This window comes from Beta vulgaris, chromosome 3 (genome assembly GCF_026745355.1).
Source record: "Beta vulgaris subsp. vulgaris cultivar EL10 chromosome 3, EL10.2, whole genome shotgun sequence".
Lineage (NCBI taxonomy): Eukaryota > Viridiplantae > Streptophyta > Magnoliopsida > Caryophyllales > Amaranthaceae > Beta > Beta vulgaris.
In genome coordinates this window covers 54,200,856-54,225,054 of record NC_079204.1, presented here as the reverse complement: position 1 = coordinate 54,225,054, position 24,199 = coordinate 54,200,856, and the positions used below count along the sequence as shown (strand labels likewise).

Below are 24,199 nucleotides of genomic sequence, written 5' to 3'. Positions count from 1 at the left end.
ACCAGCCCAAGAAAGGTTACAGAAAGGTATTAAAAGAAGCAGCTTATTGAGGTGAGAGTGGACCCAACGGCCACTTAAGCCCACAGTCTATTCTGGAGTGTCTGTAAATATAGAAATGCTTCCTCCTCAAATTATTTACACTTTTTTTAATGTGTTCTTGTGATTTATGTGCAAGACAAAATACAATTATATAGGATCTTGTTAGATTCGTTTTGATATATACTTTTAAAAACTTAATATTTCTTGCTAACGCATTTTTCTATTCCTCGTGCCTATTCATGTGTCAGTGTTGGAGAGAATATTACCATATGCATAATAATTAGTTCAATTTGTATTATATTGCTTATATCAAAATATATTATCGTTTAACCAATTTTCTTACATTTTTGGTAATGTGAAGCTTAAGATACGCAACTACTACTTTGATTTTTATTTAATCTCCGCGGTTTGCTTTTCATTAGAACCAGAAAAAAGGTGAAAAGATAGGAGAGAAAGGAGAGGAATTATGAAAAGTGGGGAGTAAGAACTAAGTGGGTGTTTGGTTAGGGGGTTACAGGAAAGGGAATTAGTTGATTCCATTCCCTTAAAACTTGTTTGTATTAGGGGTTTTGTTTTTCCTCTTTTCCCCTCCATTACCCCAAATCTCTCTATTTTGATTCCCCACTACCACCTCCACTTAGAAATGGGAGAATGAAAAACCCTTGACCATCATCTTTGACCGCCCAACCCTATCAACAACCACCTCCACTATCCCACTTCTGTCACCCCACCCCACCTTTGTCAACCCTACCCCCACCTACACCACCACTCTAACCACCACCGCCACAACAACCGCCAAACCACCTCCAACACTCACAAAACCACAACGTCAAAGCCCAAACTTGCCCACAGCCTACCTTCCCCCTAAAACAGACCACCCAAATTCGCCCATAGACCACCCCGAGTTGCTCGAAAACCCTCTAGCCCCTCCCCCCAAACCATCCACAACCCATAGAAAACCACCATAACCCCCAAAACCAACCCCATCCCACTAGAAATCCATCCTAGACCGCCAATGTCCCACCCCAGTCCATCGATGACCCACCATAACCCCACGACAACCAGCCTAAACCCAAGAAAAAAACCTAGCTAGAGACTCACCCTGACCACACACCATAAATTTGAGAGAGAGGGAGGCGACGCAGAGAGTAGGCAACGAGAAAAGGAATGAGTGACGGAGAAGAGAAAGTCACTGGAGAAGAGTTGGCTGCCAAAGAAGAAGAGAGGGGAGAAGGGTTTTTTAAACCCTTTCCCTTGTTTTTACTACCAAACATGTGCTTTACTACCATAGATCCCCAATGAGTTTTCGTCGTGCAGCGGATGCGGCGAAGCTTTGCAGCACTTGATTTCAAACAGGTTGGTTTGCGACGGTTGTGTGCGAGGTTTTCATTTCGACTGCAATGGACTTCTGCCTCGGTTTTGCTTTAGGACTAGGTGTGCAGGTGTTGCAATGTAGCTGAGGTTTCGAATAAGCTGTGGAGGCAATTGGGAGGAAGGAGGATGAAGGTGTTAGGCTTCAGAAGGTTGGGGTCATGGGTTGGGGGTGGGTGGGTGGGTGAGGGTTTTGAAGGTTGGGGCCATGGGTTCGGAAGGAGGTTTTCGAGGCTGGGGTAGAGGGATTCCAACCATTTCGGGGGTGGGGGTGGGGGTGGGGGGTGGTTCTCTTTAGGCAGTTCGATGATAGTGATGGGGTGGGGGTAGGGGTGGGGCGGGGCAAAAAGTGGGCGTGGGGGTGTTTGGGGTGGAATAAGGAAGGTTTTTATTTTATTTTATTTTATTAATTATTATAATTTTATTTGATGTATTAATTAGGTTAATTAGGAATTACTTGAAATAATTAGGTTAATTTGGCTCTAAACTTAACGAAATCTTGGCTGCTATTAGCCATTAAGGACATTTCATGCATTTTATTTAAACCGCATCGGTACCTAGATCACTTTTGAAATTATAAGGATACCCCGTGAATTTTAAAATTCTATAGGGGTACCATGTGAAAAAACCGTAATAATAATAATAACCGATAAAAATAATAATTAATAATAATAATAATTGATAATAATTATAATTAATAATAATATAATTATTAGTAATGATAATAATTACTTTAATAATAATATAACAATAATTAATAATAATAATTAGTATAATAATAATATAACAATAATAATTAATAATGATAATAGTAGCGAATAATAGCAATATTGATAATAACAATAATAATAAATGATAATAATTAGTATTAATAAAAATAATAGTAAATGATAATAGGGGGGAGGGTAGGGGAAGGGGTGGGGAATTCGACGGGGGTGGGGGATGGGGTGGGGAATTCGACGGGGTGATGGGAGGCTGCGGAAGGGGAGGTTAGGGTTAAAGTTAAAGGTTAGGGTTATTTATAAGTTAGGTTTTTGGGTTTAGTTAGGTTAATAAGAGTTTAATTAGGAGTTAATTACAGTTAAGACTAACGACGGCTAACGCCGTTATATGGGTTTTTGAGTGTATTTACATAAAACTGAGGGGTATCTTATGGGGGGACCTGGTGTATATTTTTTTTTTGAAAATCCGGGAGTATCCGGTTAAAAAACTTATGATAAATGGTAATAATAATTAATAATAATGATGATAAGTGACACTAATAATAAATGATAATAATGAACTAAATTGAACTGAACGAACTGAAAATAAGTCCAAAAGAATAGGGCCATAGTTATACCTTAGATTTTAGGAGAGTGTATACAATACATCCTCCATTTTCTTAATAGATGCATCATATGGACTTTCTACGCTATTTGGAATTCAACTTTCGTCATATTTAATTACTATTGTGTAAAGATAAATGTCATAATCTTAATGCTTGTTGGATTAATCTCAATATGTATTTTTAATTTTAAAAATATTTATTATTTTTAATTTTTAATAGTATATAATTGAAGATATTGATAGTCAAAGTTGTGCATCGCCAAATGTGACAGTCAATAATGATGCATCTATTAAGAAAAAGAAGAACTATATTTTAAAAGTAACCCCTGTCTTTGAAGAAACTTTGCCACATGGATAATTCACCGTACAATGACCTGTCATCACGTCATATAAATTTGTTTTTACATTCTTACTTAAATTCTAAAGAAAAATGAATTATTAATCCTTAATCTCATAAAGTATGTCCATAATTATTCTGAGTTTCATGTTCCTTCTCCAAAGAGACATGTCAGAGTTAGGGTATCCTCTTTGAATTGAATGATAGCAGCTACTAATCCAATTGGTGAATTGATAGTAATTGATCATGTATATTGTATATCAATAAACTCTAAGATCCTACCTTAAATTATTATCTCCACCTACATATTATAGCAAACTTGTTCATTGCAATTTGCAAGGGATTTATATAATTTTATGTATATTTGATGATCTCATGTATCTCTTCTTTTTGAAGAGTTTGTAGTTAAATTGTTAAGCTAGATATACATTGGGTTTCTAATTAAGTTGATAAACTCCTTTTTTTCTTAGGTTTAAGAGATACCAATCCCAAACCCAACATGGTTCATGCTAACCTCACCCCAAAAACATAATTGCTACCATTTAAGATGACCTTTTTCTCTCATAAAATTTCATCTTACACCAATTGATGAAAAGTTCATCTTAAATCATATTATCAAATTATCTTACTCTTTATAATTTTTCCTATATTCAATGTACATGTACTACTTAAATTGCTTGAAAAGTTCTATTGAGCATATTCGAAGAATAAACTTAATCCAATAGCGACATGTTTACGTTCTCGATTTTTTCAAGTTGAAGCATATGATCAATATTTCCCAATTTACACTCACATTTCATAAAAACGGGCTACTAATCTAAAAGGCACGAAAAAGCAATTTTCTAATTTCATTAGGATTTTTATTTGTTTTTGGTTAGAAACAGTATGATCTCTCCTGGAAGAAGCAAAAGCTAATAAAATGGTGACAAATATAAAGTTGCTAATAGCAAATCCACATATTTTAGCAAAAAGCAAACACTAGTAGATCCATTTATAATAAAATGGTCAAAAAATGTAGCTATCTTATAGTGGGGGCTGACGCTATATCTTGTGTGAAATTGGGATTTGTTGAGTGTCTCCTAGTAATAGGACAAACTCAAAGACCATTTACTATCACTCAACAGTTTACCAAGCTAAGATTACAAAACAAAAGAACACACAATTTGTTCAAAAAGCATATAATAAAATTTATACATTGTGGTAGGAAAAGTTATTTATGTGGAGAATCGATGTTGCTAGATGATGATAATAAAGTCAATTAGCTAGCTATAGTGATTTCCAGTACATGCATGAATGGTAGGTAAATTATAGCTATTCATCCTTTCTTAATAGTGCTGATAATGCTGTAATTATGACCTTTAGTATCATCTCTTGGCTAAAACAGAAAGAAATTTATCTTCTTTAAGGTTAGGTGTTTAGGATGGAAGTTGTTGATGTAATTAGTGCATTTAGTTATAATTCTTTTTGTGTTAAGTACTAGTGTAATCGCCGCTGCTGGTGGCTCAGCAACCGAAACGAGGAGACCATATGGTCAGATCTGAAGCGATTCATCCTTCATAACGGGCTTGGTTCCGAAATTCTTAAAATCCGATCTACCGCCACCACCGACTCATCCCTGATCTTGTCGGTGCCGTGTTAGGTGGTTGATGGTCCGCCCCTCATAGGCCCTGCCACCAGAAGGACATGGACAACGATCTCGTGTTTGATCCAGATCTAGCGATTTGAAGCTGAAGCGAGTGAGTGGCCTCCTCCACCGCTGTAGGGCTAACTGCTGCTTAGTTTTGAAATTTGACTGTAAAACTTCTTTGAGAAGCTAGAACTAGTTTTTCCTTTTCTTTTTTCTTGTAATTTAGGTATCTAGTAGCTAGTCTCTCCCTGAGATAGAGATTCTACTAGTTTTAGGTTCCTGATGGATATTTCGCTGAGATAGGGATCCACTAGTACCTCATGTATCTTAAAAAAAAAAAGGACTAGTGTAATCAAGTAAACCAAGCAATGCAAAGTTGTTTAGCTTGTTTCACTTGATAAAACTCTTATTTCAGATTCTAAAAGTTTGGGTTCGAATTTTGCCAAGGACACTTAGAGTGGTGATTCCCTTACTTTCCCTCTACTATCGAGTGTATCTGACCCCCAATTACTAGACCAAAAAAATTGTGATGGTCAAAGTTTGATCAGACATAAATTTAACGTTGCATCTTGAGACATAAATTTTGAACAACTATGTCGTTGTTGTAATTTAGGACCTATAAGCTCGGCTACTGTTATCACTTGATTTTCTGTTAAAACTCTTTTAGCTTCTTTTAATATATTGCTTCATTTACCCTTCCAAAAAAAAGGTTTGATCAGAATTATTCTCCTTATTATCATCATTAAATTATGATGAGATCAATTAATGTTATATATTCAACACCAATATTGAATCTAATTGTTGGCATAGCCCCTTCACTTCTAATCACTAAGGACGATGCTAAGCTCATTATCATGGTGGGTGACTGCATAAATGAAATTCAAACAAGTTTGGTTCTCTCAATGGAACCCTTTGTTAGTGTGGATTTTTAATCATAGGTCTTTTTCGAAATTTAAATGAATTCATTGATTCAAAGTTATACGACATCTATAATAGAAGTCAAAAGTAAACAAATACATATCAAAAGAAAATAAATACAATTCTAATAATGACAAAACCACAATCATTGAGTAGATCTAACACTTTTGAAAACCCTCGTCTTTCACATCACTGTCTGTTGCAATCTGCTACAAGAAGGGGGGGTGGGGGTATGTCGATCTTTTGTAGTTTTGAAGTAGAACTAGATTAAATTCAAGTGATTGTAGTCGAAGTAATGACATCTATTGCAACCCCGCACAAATTTCAATCAACAAATCAACCTCTTGATCGAATTACACAAAAATCCAAAGACAAAGTCTCCAAACTCTCACATGGAGAGATATAAAATCCAATATATGGGTATATATAATTTAATATATGGGTAGAAAAACTCTCCATTAGGGAGAGATTAAAGTTTATTAGAAATATTAACATAAAAAACTAGTAACAAAAAAGAGAAAAGGGACTTACCACCATCCAAAAGGATAGCGGTAGCCCCTAGATTGAATGAAACTTAGGGTTTTGTGGAGAGGAGGGAGAAGAGAGAAAATTTTAATCATAGTTCTTTGTTTCATATAGGAGATTGAACAAGTTAGTTGTCATTGTTATTTTGTTATTTCCTGCCAGTTGTTCATCTTGTAATCAGTTTGTTTGTTAGTTTAATTGTTATTATAGCATAGAAATATAGAATGTAATAATATAAAGGAGACTAAGTAATGGGGCTAAGTATGATGCTAGCTAGTGGTGGCATGGATATGGAGAATGTGCAAATGTGGCTGTTACACCTTAATTTGGCTCTTGCAAATCTAGTCCAAGGCAAGAAGCAACATACCTTGATTCAAGGAGGCAAAGGAGGGCATGATCAGCAGCTATTAGGGTTGTGGAGGCGTGCAACAAACCTGGTGAGAGACGCTACAATTATAAGAGGTTGTTAGGAAGTTTTTTTTAAAGGAGAAATTTCATTAATTGAAGGCCAAACAGCATTTACAATAGATATTAAGAAAAATAAGATACAATCAAACAATGTTAAATCAATTTCGTCTTCGAGAAAACTACAATGAACCAGATCGAGCTATACAACACACCCCCTTGTATTTGCTGAATCAAACAACTATTGATGAGGAAGTCTATCATTCTGACATAGTTTGGGAAGAACATTCTTGATCAAACCATGTTTACCGCATTCAAGATTCCAATACCTTCATGTTGAGTCTCGAACTTCAACCAATGAGAACAATTTCTCATACCTAAAAAAAAAAAAAAACATACTCACAACTCCCATAGGGGAGAAGGAGATCTCCACAACAGAGACTAAAAAAATCCCATAAAGAGATACTAATTTATTTAATAAAACTAAAAACTGAAAACAAAAAGGGGAGAGGGGCTTACCATGGATAGGGTGTTAGGAAGTTAGTTGTTAATTCTTTTTTTGAATTTAAGCTGATTGTGCATAGATGGATTAGTGCCGCTGCATTAGTCGGTTAATTACATAATTTCTTTTTGTTTTAATTAATGAAAAACTGTTGTAATAGAACTAATAGTCTAGGAAGTATTATATAAAGACATTGAAAGAGAATAATCCCATGATTATTTCATTAACCAAAAGGGTTTAAATATGATACAAACTATATCCTATAATCTAGGCTACTAACAAGGAAACTAATCGTTCCTTTATTAATATACAGAGATGCTAATAATATATACAATGTATTACATACTCTAACACACCCCCTCAGTTGAAGCGGGAGGTTCACGAATGCTGAGACTGTTCTGAAAATTCTCAAATAGGACTAAGGGAAGACCCTTAGTAAAAATATCTACAATCTGATACCTGGAAGGAACATGTAAGACTTGTACTTGGCCACGAGCCACTTTTTTGCGAACAAAGTGTATATCCATTTTTATGTGTTTAGTATGCTGATGTTGAACAGGATTCTCAGAAAGATAGATCACACTAATAACATTATCACAATATATCAAAGTAGCCTTGATGATAGGACAATGAAGCTCGAGTAAAAGATTACGTAACCAACATGACTCAGAAACCACATTAGCTACACCGATACTCAGGCTCGGCACTGGACCAGGTAAGTGTGGGTCGGCGCTTAGCCGACCATGACGGTAAATTATCTCCAAGAAACACACGGTAGCCATATGTAGAGCGACAAGTATCCAGACATCCACCCCGACCAATCAGCATTAGTATAGGAAATGAGAGTGGAGGTGGAGGAAGGATAAAGATGTAATCCATGATCCAATGTACCTTATAGATAGCGAATAATACGCTTACGAGCATGCATATGAGCCTCACGGGGATCATGCATGTAAAGACAGACCTGTTGCACAACATAAGAAATGCCAGCCAAACTACGATAATGAGACGGATCTGCATAAGGCTCACTAGAGGTAGCACCCAACTTCGATTTAGTGTCAACTGGAGTAGGAGAAGGCTTGCAAGTAGACATTCCAACCCTGTCAATGATCTCAGAAGCATATTGGCGCTGGGAAAGAAATAGGCACCCAAAAAGTAACTCAAGCAAGGCACCCAAGTCTTTCATAGCAAATTCAGAACTGAGGCGAGATATAATATCCCTTCTCATAAAGTTCTGGGTACAATAAATGTATGGTCTTTTAGAACCTTTAGTAGCTTTTTATTTGCATTACTCGAAAGTTTATGATTCGCTATGAAAAAATTAAAGAACGGAAAATTTGTATCGGTAACATTTAAAAAATGTATATTAGGGGATAATATTCTAAGCAGTCAATTATATATTACCTATTATAATCAAAGATGTCTTGGCCTAGTGGTTAAAATTGGGATGATGTGAACAAGTCACAGGTTCGAATCCCCCTTCTTCTTCTTCTTCTTCTTTGTACTTTGTACTGCATTCGTGGCTCATATGGATCAATTTTTTTTTTCTTTTACCTATTATCTATTATTTATATCAATGTAATCAACACATATCATGATTTATTCTTTCTTAAATCAGTGATGTAACATAGGACATTGGTACAAATTAAATATTAGGAAGCTAGGCTCGTTTGATGTTGTATACTTGTATTTATGTTAAAGCAATGAGTAATGATAAATGTACTTCTATTTGAGAACGAGAAATTACTTCACAACAATAATGGCCCTTCCATTATCTACATTTCTTTCACCCTACCTCTGCTTATACACTTTTTTACCTCTAATTTTCCTACAAGATCCACTACACGAGCATTTCATCTAATTTTATATCCACAATTTGCTAGTTAGATGACTAGATTTCAACTTATTCGTTTTGTTAAGAGTTTTACACTGACCTTGAGGTCAACTAGGGTTTCTTTTACAACCATATGTTATATCATAGAACTTTCCTGTATATATTGGTGTGCCCTCCAAATCCGGTGACATAATCATTCCACAGATATTAATTTCCTCATTGGTGACATGACAAAGTAACAAGTTTCTTTTTCCTGGATTTCATTGCTGGTTTCCATCTTACAATTTGCCCAAATTGATTCAAATTTGAGCTAGTTGTTGGAGATGTTACATCTTACAATATATACAATCCTAAGTAAGCATTTTGCTTATATATAGTTGTCATAGATTTATAGATCCTGTCTTGCACTCCTCTCTTTTCTGTGTTTGTAAGAAACCTTATTTTTGGATATATTTCTAACAACAATTTAAAATCTATAAAGAATACAAAAATAGAAAGGTGGAGAGCTAGGAGGAGGAAAACCTTCTTCTGAATTAAGTACTTTTTTTTAATATCTTATTGATAGTTTATTTGAACACTTGGAAGACTTACAAGTGATATCTGACACAGTCGGAATCATCAAAGGAAAAGCAAGCACACTTCTTAAAACGAACAAAGAGATTTACAAGCAATACATTTATAAAAACTCCAAAATCTACCAGAAAAAGAGTAAAAAGTTCAAATATTATTATTAAGATAAAAGCCGCCTTCTAATGATGGTTATAATATTTAAATAGTCTAAACAAAATCCTAATACGAAAATTAGGAACTAACAAAATCAATAAATAATTAGAATACTGTTTTCCGGTCCTAAATGAACTCAGATGGCTTAAAAAGCCTGTCGATCACGACATAGCGATGAGTTGGACTTGTTGGCCCGTTTTCCTTTTCGAAAAGGTATTTTATTAAGTAATCTGACACCGGAAATCTGACTAGTAAAAATTGTTTAAGGCTTTTTCGATGATGTACTTCTTCGTCGAATTGTTTCGCTAACCTTAGCTTCCTACGTCATTAGACATCAATTTTGGCTATATGATTTCATGTGCTTTAATGGTGAAATAGCTCAAGTTTCAAGTACAACTGTATAATTTTATTGATCATTTACTGATGCATGTACTCACACTGCGCTCAGTTTTATTATTGTGAAATACTTCCTTCATTCTTTTTGTATTATAATAATTGAGTTTTTACGCTTGCCAATGCACAATTTTAACTCTTAATATCTTTAATTACTTTTTAGTAAATTATAAAAACTTGATGCTAAGGAAATTTAATATTGATACAGTCATACAGGTTCGTTCTTATTTCCTCTATGCTATACAAACGTAAGTTATCCTACAATAAAGAAATTTGAGGAGTTAATCCTCCTTCTAAACCCAAGTGTTTATATGATATAACCACTTTTAAACTTGCAAGCAAGTATGCAATAATAAGAAGAATTACAAATATAGGAAACCCTCTTCATAAAATACCTAAACAATCATTAAGGTGAATAAATGAGAGTTAATTAGAACTAGCTTGAGCTTCAACCTCTAGACCAGAACTGGTGAGGTGACCACAATTGACTTTCAAATTAGTTGTTTGATTGGCTTCACGATATCAAACGGGCCCTAGTGAACCCTTTTTTTTTTCTTTTTAAGATAAGGAGGATTTCCTTACAGTTGATGATCTTTATTTCAAGTGCTGAGAATCGAACTCTTGTAACAGGGTGGAAAGAGGGCGTTATAACCACTAGGTCAACCTTGATCTTTTTGAGCCCCGGTGAATTTAGAAAGCAAGCACTTGATGTCAGCTACTACTTAAAGTTGCAATTTGGCAAGGGCACTAGCAACCACCCTTGATAGAATTTATAACTACCAGATTATCTCCTTTGATTTCTAATTAAGTGAGAAAACCCTTATACTAGCTAGTAGCTTTATGAACCAACACAAACGAAACCCAAACACATTACTTAGCTTAAGCATAGAGGAAAGGTTCCAGAATAGTTGTTGGTGGCTACCCTCGGCTTATAAAACCCAAAATGATTACACCTCATGATCTCAAGATGAGGAGTTTAAATCTCATCAAGTAAGGAGAACTAGAAGGAGGCCGATTCCCTTACAATTCCTTCTTTTTCAAGTGCTGGGTCTCTAAATCGAATCTTATACGTTACCGTCTAAAGGTTATTCATCTTACCAATCAACCCAAAAAATTAAAAAAAATTATTATATATATTTTTTTAACATGATAAGCTTAGATACAACCAACCTAACTTGACGGGTAGCCTATACACATTAATTTCACTATTCTGTTAAAAATTTAACAACCTATATTATTAACGTTACATTTATAGATACATGTAATAATTAGCTGGACTTTGGCTTGTCTCTCTAATAAAGCAAGACTTCAACGTAACAACGATGTAATCTTCACTCTTTAAGCAAGCCATAAGATTTAACTTATCCCTATATATACTTTGGCAACTAAACCTATAGCTTTAACTAACCAGTTTTGTATCAAAAATTACCAAAAAGGCATTCTCAAATTTCCATGTCTAAAACAAGTTGTCAAATAAATTACCTCTTGGTCTTAAAGTACCTGATTTTCTTTTTATAAGAAAGTACCTCATTATATCTAAGAGGAAGAAAGTACCTTAGAAAGCAATTATATTATCTTGCAACTTATGTAGTAGTTTAAATGCCATCCACCAATTAAATTGCTTCCTATATATCTATCTCTTTAGTCTTTATCTTAATTTTTCTTTTAAGGGAGGAGCGTAGGGTTGTGACTTGTAGTTGAGTGATACTATTGCTGTCAATCAAAAGAAACGATGGAAACATGCATCATGGATCATGCTACAAGTTACATACCATTAACATTTGAGGATTTTCCAATGATTGTGAAATCTCAAATGGCCTTTCAATTTCAAACATTGATACGTCATTTATGGTGCTAGCTAGGTGTCAAAAGAGAAATGGATAATTCTTAAGACAATCCGAGTCATAAATTTAGAGAAAAATAATAATAGAACATGACGAGTGATCATAGTTTATTTGCTTCATAGAAATACAATGAAGAGCTAGCTCTAATGATATTATATATGGAGTAGCATATGTGATATAAGTATCGTATCCACGCGATGCGTGCGACAATATATATATTAGTATGAATACTAATATTCGGAATCGTAAAAAACATTAATATTATCGCGAAAAATAAACATGTACTTCATACTTACAATTAATCTTTACAAAACATAGGATTGAAAATGAATATAAGAGAATATGGTCTATGCTTATTTTTTCTCAGTAGGTTTAACAATTTCAATTGAATAACATCTTGACTTTGTTAATATAATCAAGAAATAAAAAGATGATTTATACTCTTTTTTCTTGGTAATTTTATGAATTTTTATCTTATGTTATTTGTAATTGTTATTGAATATTTTAGTAAAAGAAAACTTTATACTTTTGGCTTTACAATTGTTAGAAAGTTTCTTTGTTAGGTTAGTTTCTTCATCATAAGTAATCTCTTAATGACAATTTTAAACCTGTTATGTTAGTTTTATCTCTTTATAACTTTACTTATTATATATAATTGTAAATCCAAAAGTGAATGAGAAATTTTAAATAGTTTACATTTAAATTAGTGGGCAGATAAGTCTTTTATAGAAGGACATTATAACTCTTCCCTTAGCTTATATAACACAGATGTATAGGATATGGGTTCTGTACGTTGAGCATGAAAGTTGCTATCAGTCTTGAGTTGTGGGGGCATATGTTATGTTTACGGACTATACAATTTTGATGTCGTTTCATTTTAGTTTTACCATCGTTTTGTGTTGTAAGCCCACTAACTATTAATAACTAGTCCTAACTATTAGGAAAATTATTAATTTGACTAGTTTTAGAGCATAATCGAACAAATAATGTGTCAAGGGAAGATCTTGCAGCACTAATAGAATGGAGGAAGTAGTATTATTTCTCAGCTTTTTGGCACAAACTGTACTTATCAGTTTATAACACAAGATTATGACATAAAATTATCAGTTTATGTATATCTAATTTTATTTTATGAGTAAAACTTATAAGTTTATAGGCATAACTTATCAGTTTATGGACAAGGCTTATCAGTAATTTTAATTTAATTTTAGTTTGCAAGACAAACCTTTCATGTACTCGCCCTTCAGTTATAATTCTTTGTTTATTTTTAAATTGCAAGATTTTCCTTATTTGGAAGTTTTGCATTAATTACAATGTTTCTCTATTTTATAATATTTCTCTCTATCTTTCTCCTATCACATGAATCCTACTCTTTATCTATACCTATATCTCTCTCTTTTTCACATGTTTTTCTTAAGGCTTCGTTTGTTTTGGAGAAAAATGTTCTCCAAAAAAAATGATTTTTTCCTATTTTTCATTGATTGTTTAGTTGGACAAGAGATTTAAAATTGAAAACTAATGGTTGAAACAGATTTTCTTTCTTTTGTAAACATTTTATTTCTTTTAAAATTAGAGCGAAAACTATTTTTCCTCTCATACATTTCCAAATTCCAAAATCTTCATTAATTAAGTGTTGGCCCAGCGGTGATGGAGACTGGCTTTGGTAGGACGGATCCGTGTTCAAATCCCCACAACACCCTTGGGAGAGGAATGAAACCTAACCACCCCGAACTTGGACTCGATCCGGATGTAGCCCGAAGGATGAAGCGGGTGCAAACAACAAAAAAAAAAAATAATGTATCAACAGAAGACGTTGCAGCACTAATAGAATGGAGGGAGTAGTATTCAATACTGCCTTGACCCATCCTTTTCACATGGATGTTAATTGTTACGCATGCATGGAAGTATTACTAGCACCAGCCTTGGGCGTGGATTCTTGCGCAGAAGGAAGCAGAGGACAGAAGAGGATTAACCATAACCATAACCATAACCATAACCATATCCTTGAACAAATTATGCGAAGGTCCATTTTCTCTATCTTTCTTTATCATCTTCCTAATGTTGATGAGCAATCTGCTTTCTCTCTCATCAATCCTCATCTATGATCTATGTTGTCTCCAACCCCCACGAGATGCATGGCGGCTGCAACCAATGGTTGGGTGGCAGTGTGAGGTGGATTTTTGACGGTGTTCCGATGACGGGACATTAAACACAAATAGAGGAGATAGAAAATTGCATTTGGGGTCATCCATGCATGGTTAGTCAATAGATGAAGGTATATTCATGGAAGCTTGCTACTTGCTAGGCTGTGTCAAAGAGATAAAAGAGCTCGACAAAATCTATAATTTGGGTGAGCCGTCTTAGGCTATGTTCAGTTCACCTTATTTTTACTTATTTCGGATCAGACTAAATTAAATCAAATTAGATAAGACTAGATTAGATTAGAAAAAATAAATTCAGATAAGACCAGATAAGATAAGTTCAGATTAGATCATATAAGTTCAGATCAGATAAGTTCATATCTGATCATATTAGTTCAGTTCAGATTATGCTTATATTTAAAAACTTATTATTATGGTTATTATTATCATAATTATAATTATAATTATAATTATTATAATTATAATTATAATTATAATTATAATTATAATTATAGTTATAATTATAATTATAATTATAATTATAATTATAATTATAATTATAATTATAATTATAATTATAATTATAATTATAATTATAATTATAATTATAATTATAATTATAATTATAATTATAATTATAATTATAATTATAATTATTATAATTATAATTATAATTATAATTATAATTATAATTAATTATAATTATTATAATTATAATTATAATTATAATTATAATAATAATAATAATAATAATTATTATTATTATTATTATTATTATTAATGTTATTGTTATTATTATTATTAACATTATTTATACGATTATTATTACTATTAATATCACTATATACTAGTACATTTGTTCAAAAGGATCATTATTATTATTGTCATTATTGTACTTATTAATTATTAATTTTGGTAATCATTATTAATGTCGTTGCTATTATTATGAATGTCATTGATATCACTATTTGAAGCTATTGGTGTTCAAGAAGAAGAATGTTCTTTTGGCATTTGTACGTGTTCTTTTTTATAGTTCTAATTAACAATTTTAATATGTGATGTTCTTTTGACAATAGTATATGATGTTTAATTTTTTTTTTTAACAAATTTGACAGAATAATATAAACTATATGTTACTAGTTTATACTGTCTCCGTTCTTTTTCTATTACAACAATAGAGTTTTCACGCTTGCCAATGCACAACTTTAACTATTAATATATTTAATTATGTTTTAGTAAAACTTATACAAATTTGATATTTTAAAAGGATAAATCGAGACGAATCTAACAAGATCTCACATAACTATTTTTTTCCTTATGTAGAGATAGTGAAAGGGTAGTGAGTAAATAGTGTAAAAATATCATTGTTGCACTAGAAAAAGAACGGAGGAAGTATAAAATATGAGTAGCATGAGATAACCTAATGGTGTTGGTATCACGCTCGAAATTTTCAACTGCAGGGGATTTCAACTTATCTTTAAAAAATGACAACGATATAAGAAGAATATCTAACAATTTTGTTCAAGATCATATGACTCTATATATTTATTGGTTTATTTATAATAAAAAGAATAATTTAATGATATAACAAAGAATATTTTGTTAGTTAAATCCAAACATGTTATAAATATAAAAATAACATTTATATTTATTTTTAGAACGTGTTCTTTAAATATATTTTGTATTTCTTTCAATATATGTTTTTTTTTTTTATTATTATCATTATATGTTCTTTTCATTACTTCCTAAATTCTTATCATAAACGCACCTTAGACGTGAACAATATGTTATCTTTACCATGAACAAACATATTTTTTTACCTAAAATATATGTTATATTATTTTTAATTGTGTGTTCATATACTAATGTGTCATTTTCAAAAAAAAAAAAAACTAATAATGATAATAATAATGACTATTATTATTATTATTATTATTATTATTATTATTATTATTATTATTATTATTATTATTATTATTATTATTATTATTATTATTATTATCATCATCATCATCATCATCATCATTAAAAGTTATGCATAGTAATAAAATGATAGTAATAGTAATACTAGTAATGAAATACAAAATAATATTAGTAATAATATATTTTATAAAGATAAGTTCATATCGGATAAATTCAAATTAGACCAAATCAGACAGATCAGATCAAATTAGATTAAAAAAAAAAAGGTTCGGATCAAATTAGATCAAATAAGTTCAAATCAATAAAAATAAGGTGAACTAAACATAACCTAATCGTTTGCTTGAATGAGACGTTCTTAGCTTGGACATCATGTAAATAACATTGTATATAGGTTTTCAATGCTATAATACTATAGCACATTATTATTTTTATTTAATAATACCTCTGTTTTTTTTTATTTGATCCGTTTTTCTTAGGTAAACATGTCAATGCACTATTTTAAATCTTTATATCTCTAACTATCATAAGTAAAAATTACAAAAGTGGATATTATGAAAATATACATTGAGACGAATCTAACAAGATCTGATATATATTTTTTCTTAAGTATACATAATAATAAAGATTTGAACTTCTTGTTCAAAAAACCTATTAAAATAACTATTTTGTTTCTAGTAAAAAAAACTAATATATAACTTTTTTTGTTGAAAAAAATCTATTATAATACTTTCCTTTGTTACTTAAGACCAGCTGATCAATATTTTCCGGCAAAAAAGTCAATTTTTTTGACATTGACTTTATTTCCCTCATTTTCTCATTAAGAGAGGACCAACCTATTTTTTCTACCCTAATCTCTTAGAATGGGAAGCAAGAGGAAAGGGTTTAGTTAAGGGATTAGAATAGAAAAAAAATAGGTTCGTCGTCCAATTTAATAAGGAAGGGGAAGAAAAGTCAATGTCAGAAAATTGACTTTTTGATCGAAAAATATTGATATGGTCTTATGTAATAAAAAGAAGTATTACAATAGGTTTTTTTGAAAAAATTACTATTTTAATAAATTTTACCAACAAAAAATCCTAAACATATTATGATTTATCCAATTTAGGCAAACATCGGTGCAATGAAGCCACCCTCATCCCTTCATAACTTCTTAAACCCTACCGATTTTTGCATGCACCCAATTTTATTTGCCTAGATCTATTGATTATCATTTAGAGGCATGCATGTACAGCATCCCAGCTACAAATTGAAAACCCCACAAACAACACCAAAATCAGCATCTCACTAAAAAAAAAATTGAGAAATTAAAGCAAACGCATCACCAAAGAAAAACCATTTTAACGTACATCAAAGGTGAGACACATCAAAAAGACCAAACCAAATCATGACACGCTAGAAAACACCATTTCATATCACCTCAAGACGTTGATTAAAGGACATGCGTCCTCAGCTTTGTTTCATAACCTTTGCAAATGCCAACTTCGTTATTCGGCGGGTTAATAGTGTAGCTCAACTTGTTAGTAGATCAAATAGATATTATACTTATTCGCCGAACGAATTTTGATACTTCATCTGTTCTAAAATAAACGTAATACTTTTTTCTTTTTTCTAAGAATTTTTTTAGAGAAATGGATCACTTATTTAAGGTGATAGAAAGTATGAAAAATTTGATTCATGCAAAAGAAGAATGTATATTATTTTAAGATTGACATCCCCCACATCATATACAAAGGATTAGAATCAAATTTTCCCTAAAGAAATAGAATTCTTAAAGCATATATACTATACAAAGATACTACAATTTCTTTTATGGTTGGTGATATAAAATAATGATAGTGTATTTGTTATTTTTGCTTAAAAGTATCTAACTATTAATAAATATAATTAAGGTTTAAGCATGTGTGACCTTTTAATACATTGTAGTAGAACTAATTAATCATTCAGCCAATCCTAATTATTTGTTGAAAGAAGCCAGGTTTAGGAAAGCCTGAGCAAAGCATCAGATTCCAACTAACATAAATAGATTCTGTTTGATCCTTAAAACAAATTCCAAGTGATTCTTTCATGTTAAAATAATCGATAATTACATATACGCCCAAATAGATAGTGGAGTCATACCAAGAAACCAACTATACTAAGCAATATTCCATGCATGCAAAATTTCCATCCATTTGCCAGTTGCCACAAAAGAGAATCAGATTTTTCTTGGCTCTTTCTTTGTATAACATATCAAATCAAATATAAACATAAAGAGTTTAAACAAATTGCGTGTATAAAAAGAGGTGAAACTGATAAGTCAGTTGAAATTAACAAAGAATAGTTAAAATTAAAAAAGTAGTTAATTAATTCACTGTTTGATAAAATTAGTGGTTTAAGTTGATAAATTACTTTGCCAAAATTAGTAGTCTTCAAAATTTTAGGAAGATTTTCAAAAATTTCAGTCAGCTGATTCAAATAAGTTAAAGATTTTAACTTATCAATTTCAGTCATTATTTTAACCACCTCAAAGTATATTTTACATGCTTCTCAAACATTACTAATTATTTTAGCACCTAAAATTTCCAACACATTACTCCATCTATTTCAAAATATAAGGCACACACAATGTTCAAGGTCGAACTTTGACCGTTAGTTACTCTCAATTTATGTTCATAAAAAAAATTTAAAAAATGATGTTAATCATAGTATTTTTCAAGACGAATCCAAGGGTATAATTTTTATAATTTTTGTTCATCATATTATGAGATATATTTGTAGTAAAAGTAAATTTTCATAAATCATAAATGCCTTATATTTTAAAACGGAAGAAATATCACCTAAAATACTTTCCAAATAATATAAATGAGCTGAAACTCAATATATTTATGAAGTGCAATGATTAAAATACCATTAAAAAGGAGCAAATACTAAAAGAACAGCAAGATATACACACGCTTTTATATCCAGAAAGCTCCCTCATTTTCCATTTACTAATTCCAATTAATCAAAATACATTATTACATGTAAATGTTTTGATCCCACAATATCAAACTAAAGTGACAAATAACAAAAGGGGGAGGGGGGAAGAAAGTGAAATCATGTTAATTTTTCAACACACCAAAAGATCTAGAAAGAGGTGGTTGGGTTGGAAAGAAAAGTGAGGTCAAATTACAAAAAAGCCCATTTTACTTTCCATGCCTAATTTAATATAATTGCCCTCTTCCTCTCATACATCTTAATGTACTACTAGCAAGTACATACATATATACTACACTACATATATATATGTACGTACCCTAAGCTACTTGTCCTCCTTTCCTAGGAGCTTCCATGGCTAACATGGGAGGTTGTGGCATGGGGGAGCTAATCACCACGTTCGGAACACGACTAGCTTCGACGTTTTTTTGTGATTCAACATCGTTTAATTCAAAGTCTTCGGAGATGGTACCCGATCTTTCGTTATTACAGAAATTATTATTATTAGGACCTTTGATTACTTCAGGAATTTCCTGATCAGCTTCAATCTCTTGGTACTCCTTGTACTTGCCCCATAGTACTGAGTATAATCCAATCACTATCACAACAGCCCCAATAACACTGCAAACGATCAATAATATAGGAAAATGTATAAGAACATGTACATATTATTCACAAAGGATATAGCATATATATGTGCAAATGGACTGATGAAGATTATCACAAAATTTAAAGGTACTTTCGGTTAAAGTATGGACTCTACTTTAGGGTAGGTGGTGGTGTCATGCCAAAATTGAGCATATTTCCCATTTGGTATTATCATAATATTTTGACGTACCATTATACTTCATATGTGTTATATTAAAAAGTTAACAATAATACATGAAAACGACTTCAATTATATGAGCCAAATTATGCGAACTAGCTAGGGTTACGTGCATGCTATAGTTGTGTAAGGAAATTGCGTTACGCGAACTTTATTTGTGGAACATCTAAAAATTTGATATTTTCTATCAGGGTTGTAAGTGAATTATTATGATTGTCATATTAAAAATACGGTATACCTTTTTTTCTAAAACTACGTGCTATATAAAAATGTGATACTTTCAGTTACGATTGTGAGAGAATTACATCAGCAGTCAATCTGTGTCATTCTAAAAAAGATTATTATATTCTTTTTACTTTTCGACAGAGAAGAGAAAATTACCCTCCAACATAGATTTTTTCAGCAAGGATGAATGAACCCATGATAGCCACAATAATCATCATCAGGGGACTGAAAGCAGTGGCAAAAACAGGTCCTCTTTTTATACTTAGATAGATATGTATGTATTGATTATTTTTTAAAAAAATACAAATTATGTTAATTATGTTATGATAAATATTTTAAATATAAGAAGAAAAATAAGAAAGATAAAAGCAGGGTAAAAGTGGTTAATTACAGAATAAGCAGCAGCCAGAAGATTCATGTCCCAACCAATAGTCCATGCAGAGGGTTTGTGCTCCATAACAAAGGTAACAGCAATTGATTGTAAGGTTCCCAAAAAGCATACTAGTGTTGTGAGTGAAAGCTGAGCTGAATATCTCCTCATTGTTATTGCCTACATCCAAACAAAACCAAAAATAATTAAGAAAAAAAAGTTTCTTACAACAATTGTTTATAAAATAAATTGGACCAATCATTGGTAATTTATTAATCTAGGAAGTCCATTATATATATATATATAAGAAAGTCATACTACAATGAGTAAGATAGTTTCCCAAGTTCCCACCATTTTTTTATATATTAGTTTATTTTCTTTTATTTTCTATTTTTTTTGTTTTAGAATTATGCATGAGAAAGTATCTAAAGGCATATGCAATATAATTGTGTTTAATTCACAACTTATGCTAAGGCAATTTGTTAAATTAAAGAGGAGCAATGATTTGTAGTAATAAATGAATCTCTGAATTCTATATGTGAAATTTTAAAAATAAGTGATACACCTCTCTTTTTTTATGTGAAATTTTTTCCAGTTATTTCAGAACAGAGGAAGCATAAGAAAAGTCGTAAAGTAACAAGTAAAACAATTTTCCGAATTCCCACCATGGTTAAAATATTTATATTTTTTTTTCTTGGGATTAAATTTGTGCATGTGAAGTTACAAAGGCAGATGACATACAAATTAAATGGGTTTAATTCATAACTAATTTTTTAAAAAAATGTGCAATTTGTTTAAACTTAAAAGTACCTGAAGGATGAAAAAGGCAGCCCAAGCAAGGGTGGCTAAGATGAGAAGAATAGAACCCTTAGCCCAATCCTTATCGGCGGCGGCGGCAGCAGCGGCGGAAGCGGTGTGGGCAGGGTGGATATGAGCAGACCAAAACATGTTGACGACACGACCTTTGTACAATGTCATCAACATAGCACCTGCTACTGTTACTATAGTACCCACCACTTTCGCTTGGCACCTTAACTTTTTTATGTCCACTTTCTCCATCCTAATCATAAAAATTATTGCATCATCATATACAAACTTAATTAGTACTATCTTTATATCATAGGCGGATTATCAAGCTTAAATGTCAACTATCTATATATTTTTATTAATATTGTTTTTGATGTCTATACTCTATACTAGTTAATTAATTTTGATGATATATATTACTCCCTCCGTTTTAAAATATAAGGTATGTACGAGGTTCGAGGTCGAACTTTGTCAATTAATGTACTTCATTTATGTTGATAAAAAAAAATTTAAAAAATATTATTATAGTATTTTTCAAAACGAATCCAACGATTTATCATATTATGAGAGATCTTTGTGATCAAATAAATTTTCGTAAAGCGTCTATGTCTTAGATTCTGAAGAGGAGGGAGTATATATTATGAGTGATATCTAACATTAGTAATGATTGAAATAATTAGTGGGCTTGATTATTTTGTGACTCTTTATGAGCGCAATACCTGCATATGACGGCCATAACAAATGTCATGGCTGGAAGCATGTTGCTCATTGCACATGAGAAGGTAGGAGATGTATATTTCAATCCCATATAGTAGAAGTTTTGATCGATCACAGGCCTGTAATAGTGATTAAGAAGAAGAATAATTAGATACATAAATACTATATACTTCATGTTTTCTTAATTATCATATGACTAATAATAAGTTGAAGAAATTACCCAAGAAGACCCAACACAAAAATTTGTAAGAATATGGGAAATGTCATCTTTGGCCTAATTCCCCTGCATAAACAGAACAAGAAACAAAAAGCATATGTTAGGAAAATTCATTACTACTAATAATTTACAATTTCGTTACATGTTAAAAAAAAACTCGAGAAAGTGAGAATGATAAAAAAAAAACGGAGGGAGTACCTCTCAAGAACGAGAGCAAAAGGAGCAATGACAGCAGTGGCGAAGGCGTGGCGATAAACGACGAGGACATAGTGGCTCATCCCACCATTAAGAGACACCTTAGTGACAATGTTCATCCCAGCATAACCAAATTGCAAGCAAATCATAGCTATGTATGGCTTACTTTTCTCTAAGAAAGTGTTACTATTATGGTTTCCTTTTCCTTCCATTGTTTTCTTCTTTTTCGAATTTGATACTTGTGTTAGAGTTTTGTAGGAGAAAAGTTGTGTTGTAAGAGATTAATTAGTAAGGAAGAAAACACTTAGAACTGTTAAAATGAACTTGTGTTTTCCTAAGGAAGAAGATAGCAAATACCTTGGTATATATAGGCATTATATGCTTTTGGAATTATTATGGGACTATTAAAATATTAAATGATTGTAGTTTATAGATATGATGCAATTAAGTTTTTTTTTTTTTTTTTTTTTTTCAGGATGGGGTATGTTGGAGGACGTAAGAATCCCCCTATTACCACTTGAATGAAAGAAAGGGCCCAGGTGGGATCTAGTTGAATATTCTGGTTTTATTTTTCAACTAATTTTTTTTTTATGCTAGTTGTGGACAACATTACTACCACCATCTAATGTTTGTTGTGGCAGTGGTGGCTGGTTTGATACTTGTATAGTTCTGTAAGGCCTAAGGGTATATATTTTGGCAACAGAAGTATTTTTTGGATATTTTGTATTTGTATAGTCTAATATGGGAATTTTTTTAGATTGGTAAGGTCTAAGGTGAATTGACTCATACAGACAATTCGATTCGACCCGGGTTAGCAAGGTAGATACTTTAAGAGTAAAGGGAGAGGGTGAGGGAGATCATAATGTCCCTCTTTAAAGTGCTCCTAAAGTCTTAGTGGTAATTGAAATCCCAACTTTGAGATTGGAAAGCATAATTGTCCCAACTACTAGGCCAAGCTTAACTTGGTAGTCTAAGATGGGAAATTGCCGATTAATTTCCTTAATGTATAATGTTCATATATGAAGAGTCCTAATAAATAAGATGTTACTTATATTAAGTTGTAGGGATTATTAGATATGAATTGCAATTGGCAGTAGTAGAGATTATATATATATATATATATATATATATTGAATTAAAGGGATGAATCTCTTGAACTATGTGATTATAGGGATCATGGGCATCGAGCATTTTAGAAAGATTTTGAATACATGATTATATGCGTAATTGTTTTCTAATAAAAAGGAAGAATATATCAAGGAAATATATTGTGATTATTGTGAATATTTGTTACGATATTATATTGGGTAAATATCCTGTATTTGTGGTTATTTCCTAGTTTATCTTGAATTCTAGGTTAAGGGAAGCATGTAACATATATATCGTGTCGAGTGCTTAATGAGAAGGAGGGTCGTATTTGTGTATATCTTTTCATGGTATCAGAGCACAAGGTTGTTGGGCCTTTCATATTAGGCATTTGTCATGCAACGGAATAAATCCCTCTATTGGACGATCATTCCTAATGAGGATTGTCTTACCAGCATGCTATAATTCTAAGGACACTCACATGTGAGGGGTAGTGTTGAACCTCATGTATGTTGTGCACAAGTGATATGTCCCACATTGGAGAAAGAGGAGAGAAAGTACCACAATATAAGTTAGAGGAGCTACTCCTATTATTGTCAATTGATCTTTGTATGGAACCTCCTTTGGGCTTATATGTTGACCAAACTCTCTTCCTCTGTACTGGGGTTGCCCAAGCCCATTTTCAGTTGCTCTTCTCTATCTTAAAGCAAAACATAATGGTTAAGCATACACCGTTGTGTTTTCCTTCTCCATAATCTGATTTCAGGAAGGGAATAGAGAGCATACATGTCGGACAATTGTTCTCTATGATTGAGATTAAATAATGCTTCTTAGCTTCCAACTGTTTTATAAACTTTATAGAGTGCTTAGTAGTAGAAGAACGGCCCTAAGGC

At 32.0% G+C, this 24,199-nt stretch overlaps 1 protein-coding gene across 1 annotated transcript; it reads right to left on the bottom strand.

The window, feature by feature from the left end:
• Window positions 1-18,769: 18,769 nt before the first annotated feature.
• LOC104889545 (WAT1-related protein At5g07050) lies at window positions 18,770-22,591 on the bottom strand. Its single transcript, XM_057393182.1, has 7 exons — window positions 22,224-22,591; window positions 22,029-22,091; window positions 21,811-21,927; window positions 21,095-21,344; window positions 20,279-20,464; window positions 20,071-20,195; window positions 18,770-19,484 (listed from the first exon to the last, which is right to left on the bottom strand). The coding sequence occupies exons 1-7, from the start codon at window positions 22,430-22,432 to the stop codon at window positions 19,184-19,186; spliced, it is 1,251 nt and encodes a 416-aa protein (XP_057249165.1). The 5' UTR covers window positions 22,433-22,591; the 3' UTR covers window positions 18,770-19,183.
• Between the last annotated feature and the right edge of the window lie 1,608 nt (window positions 22,592-24,199).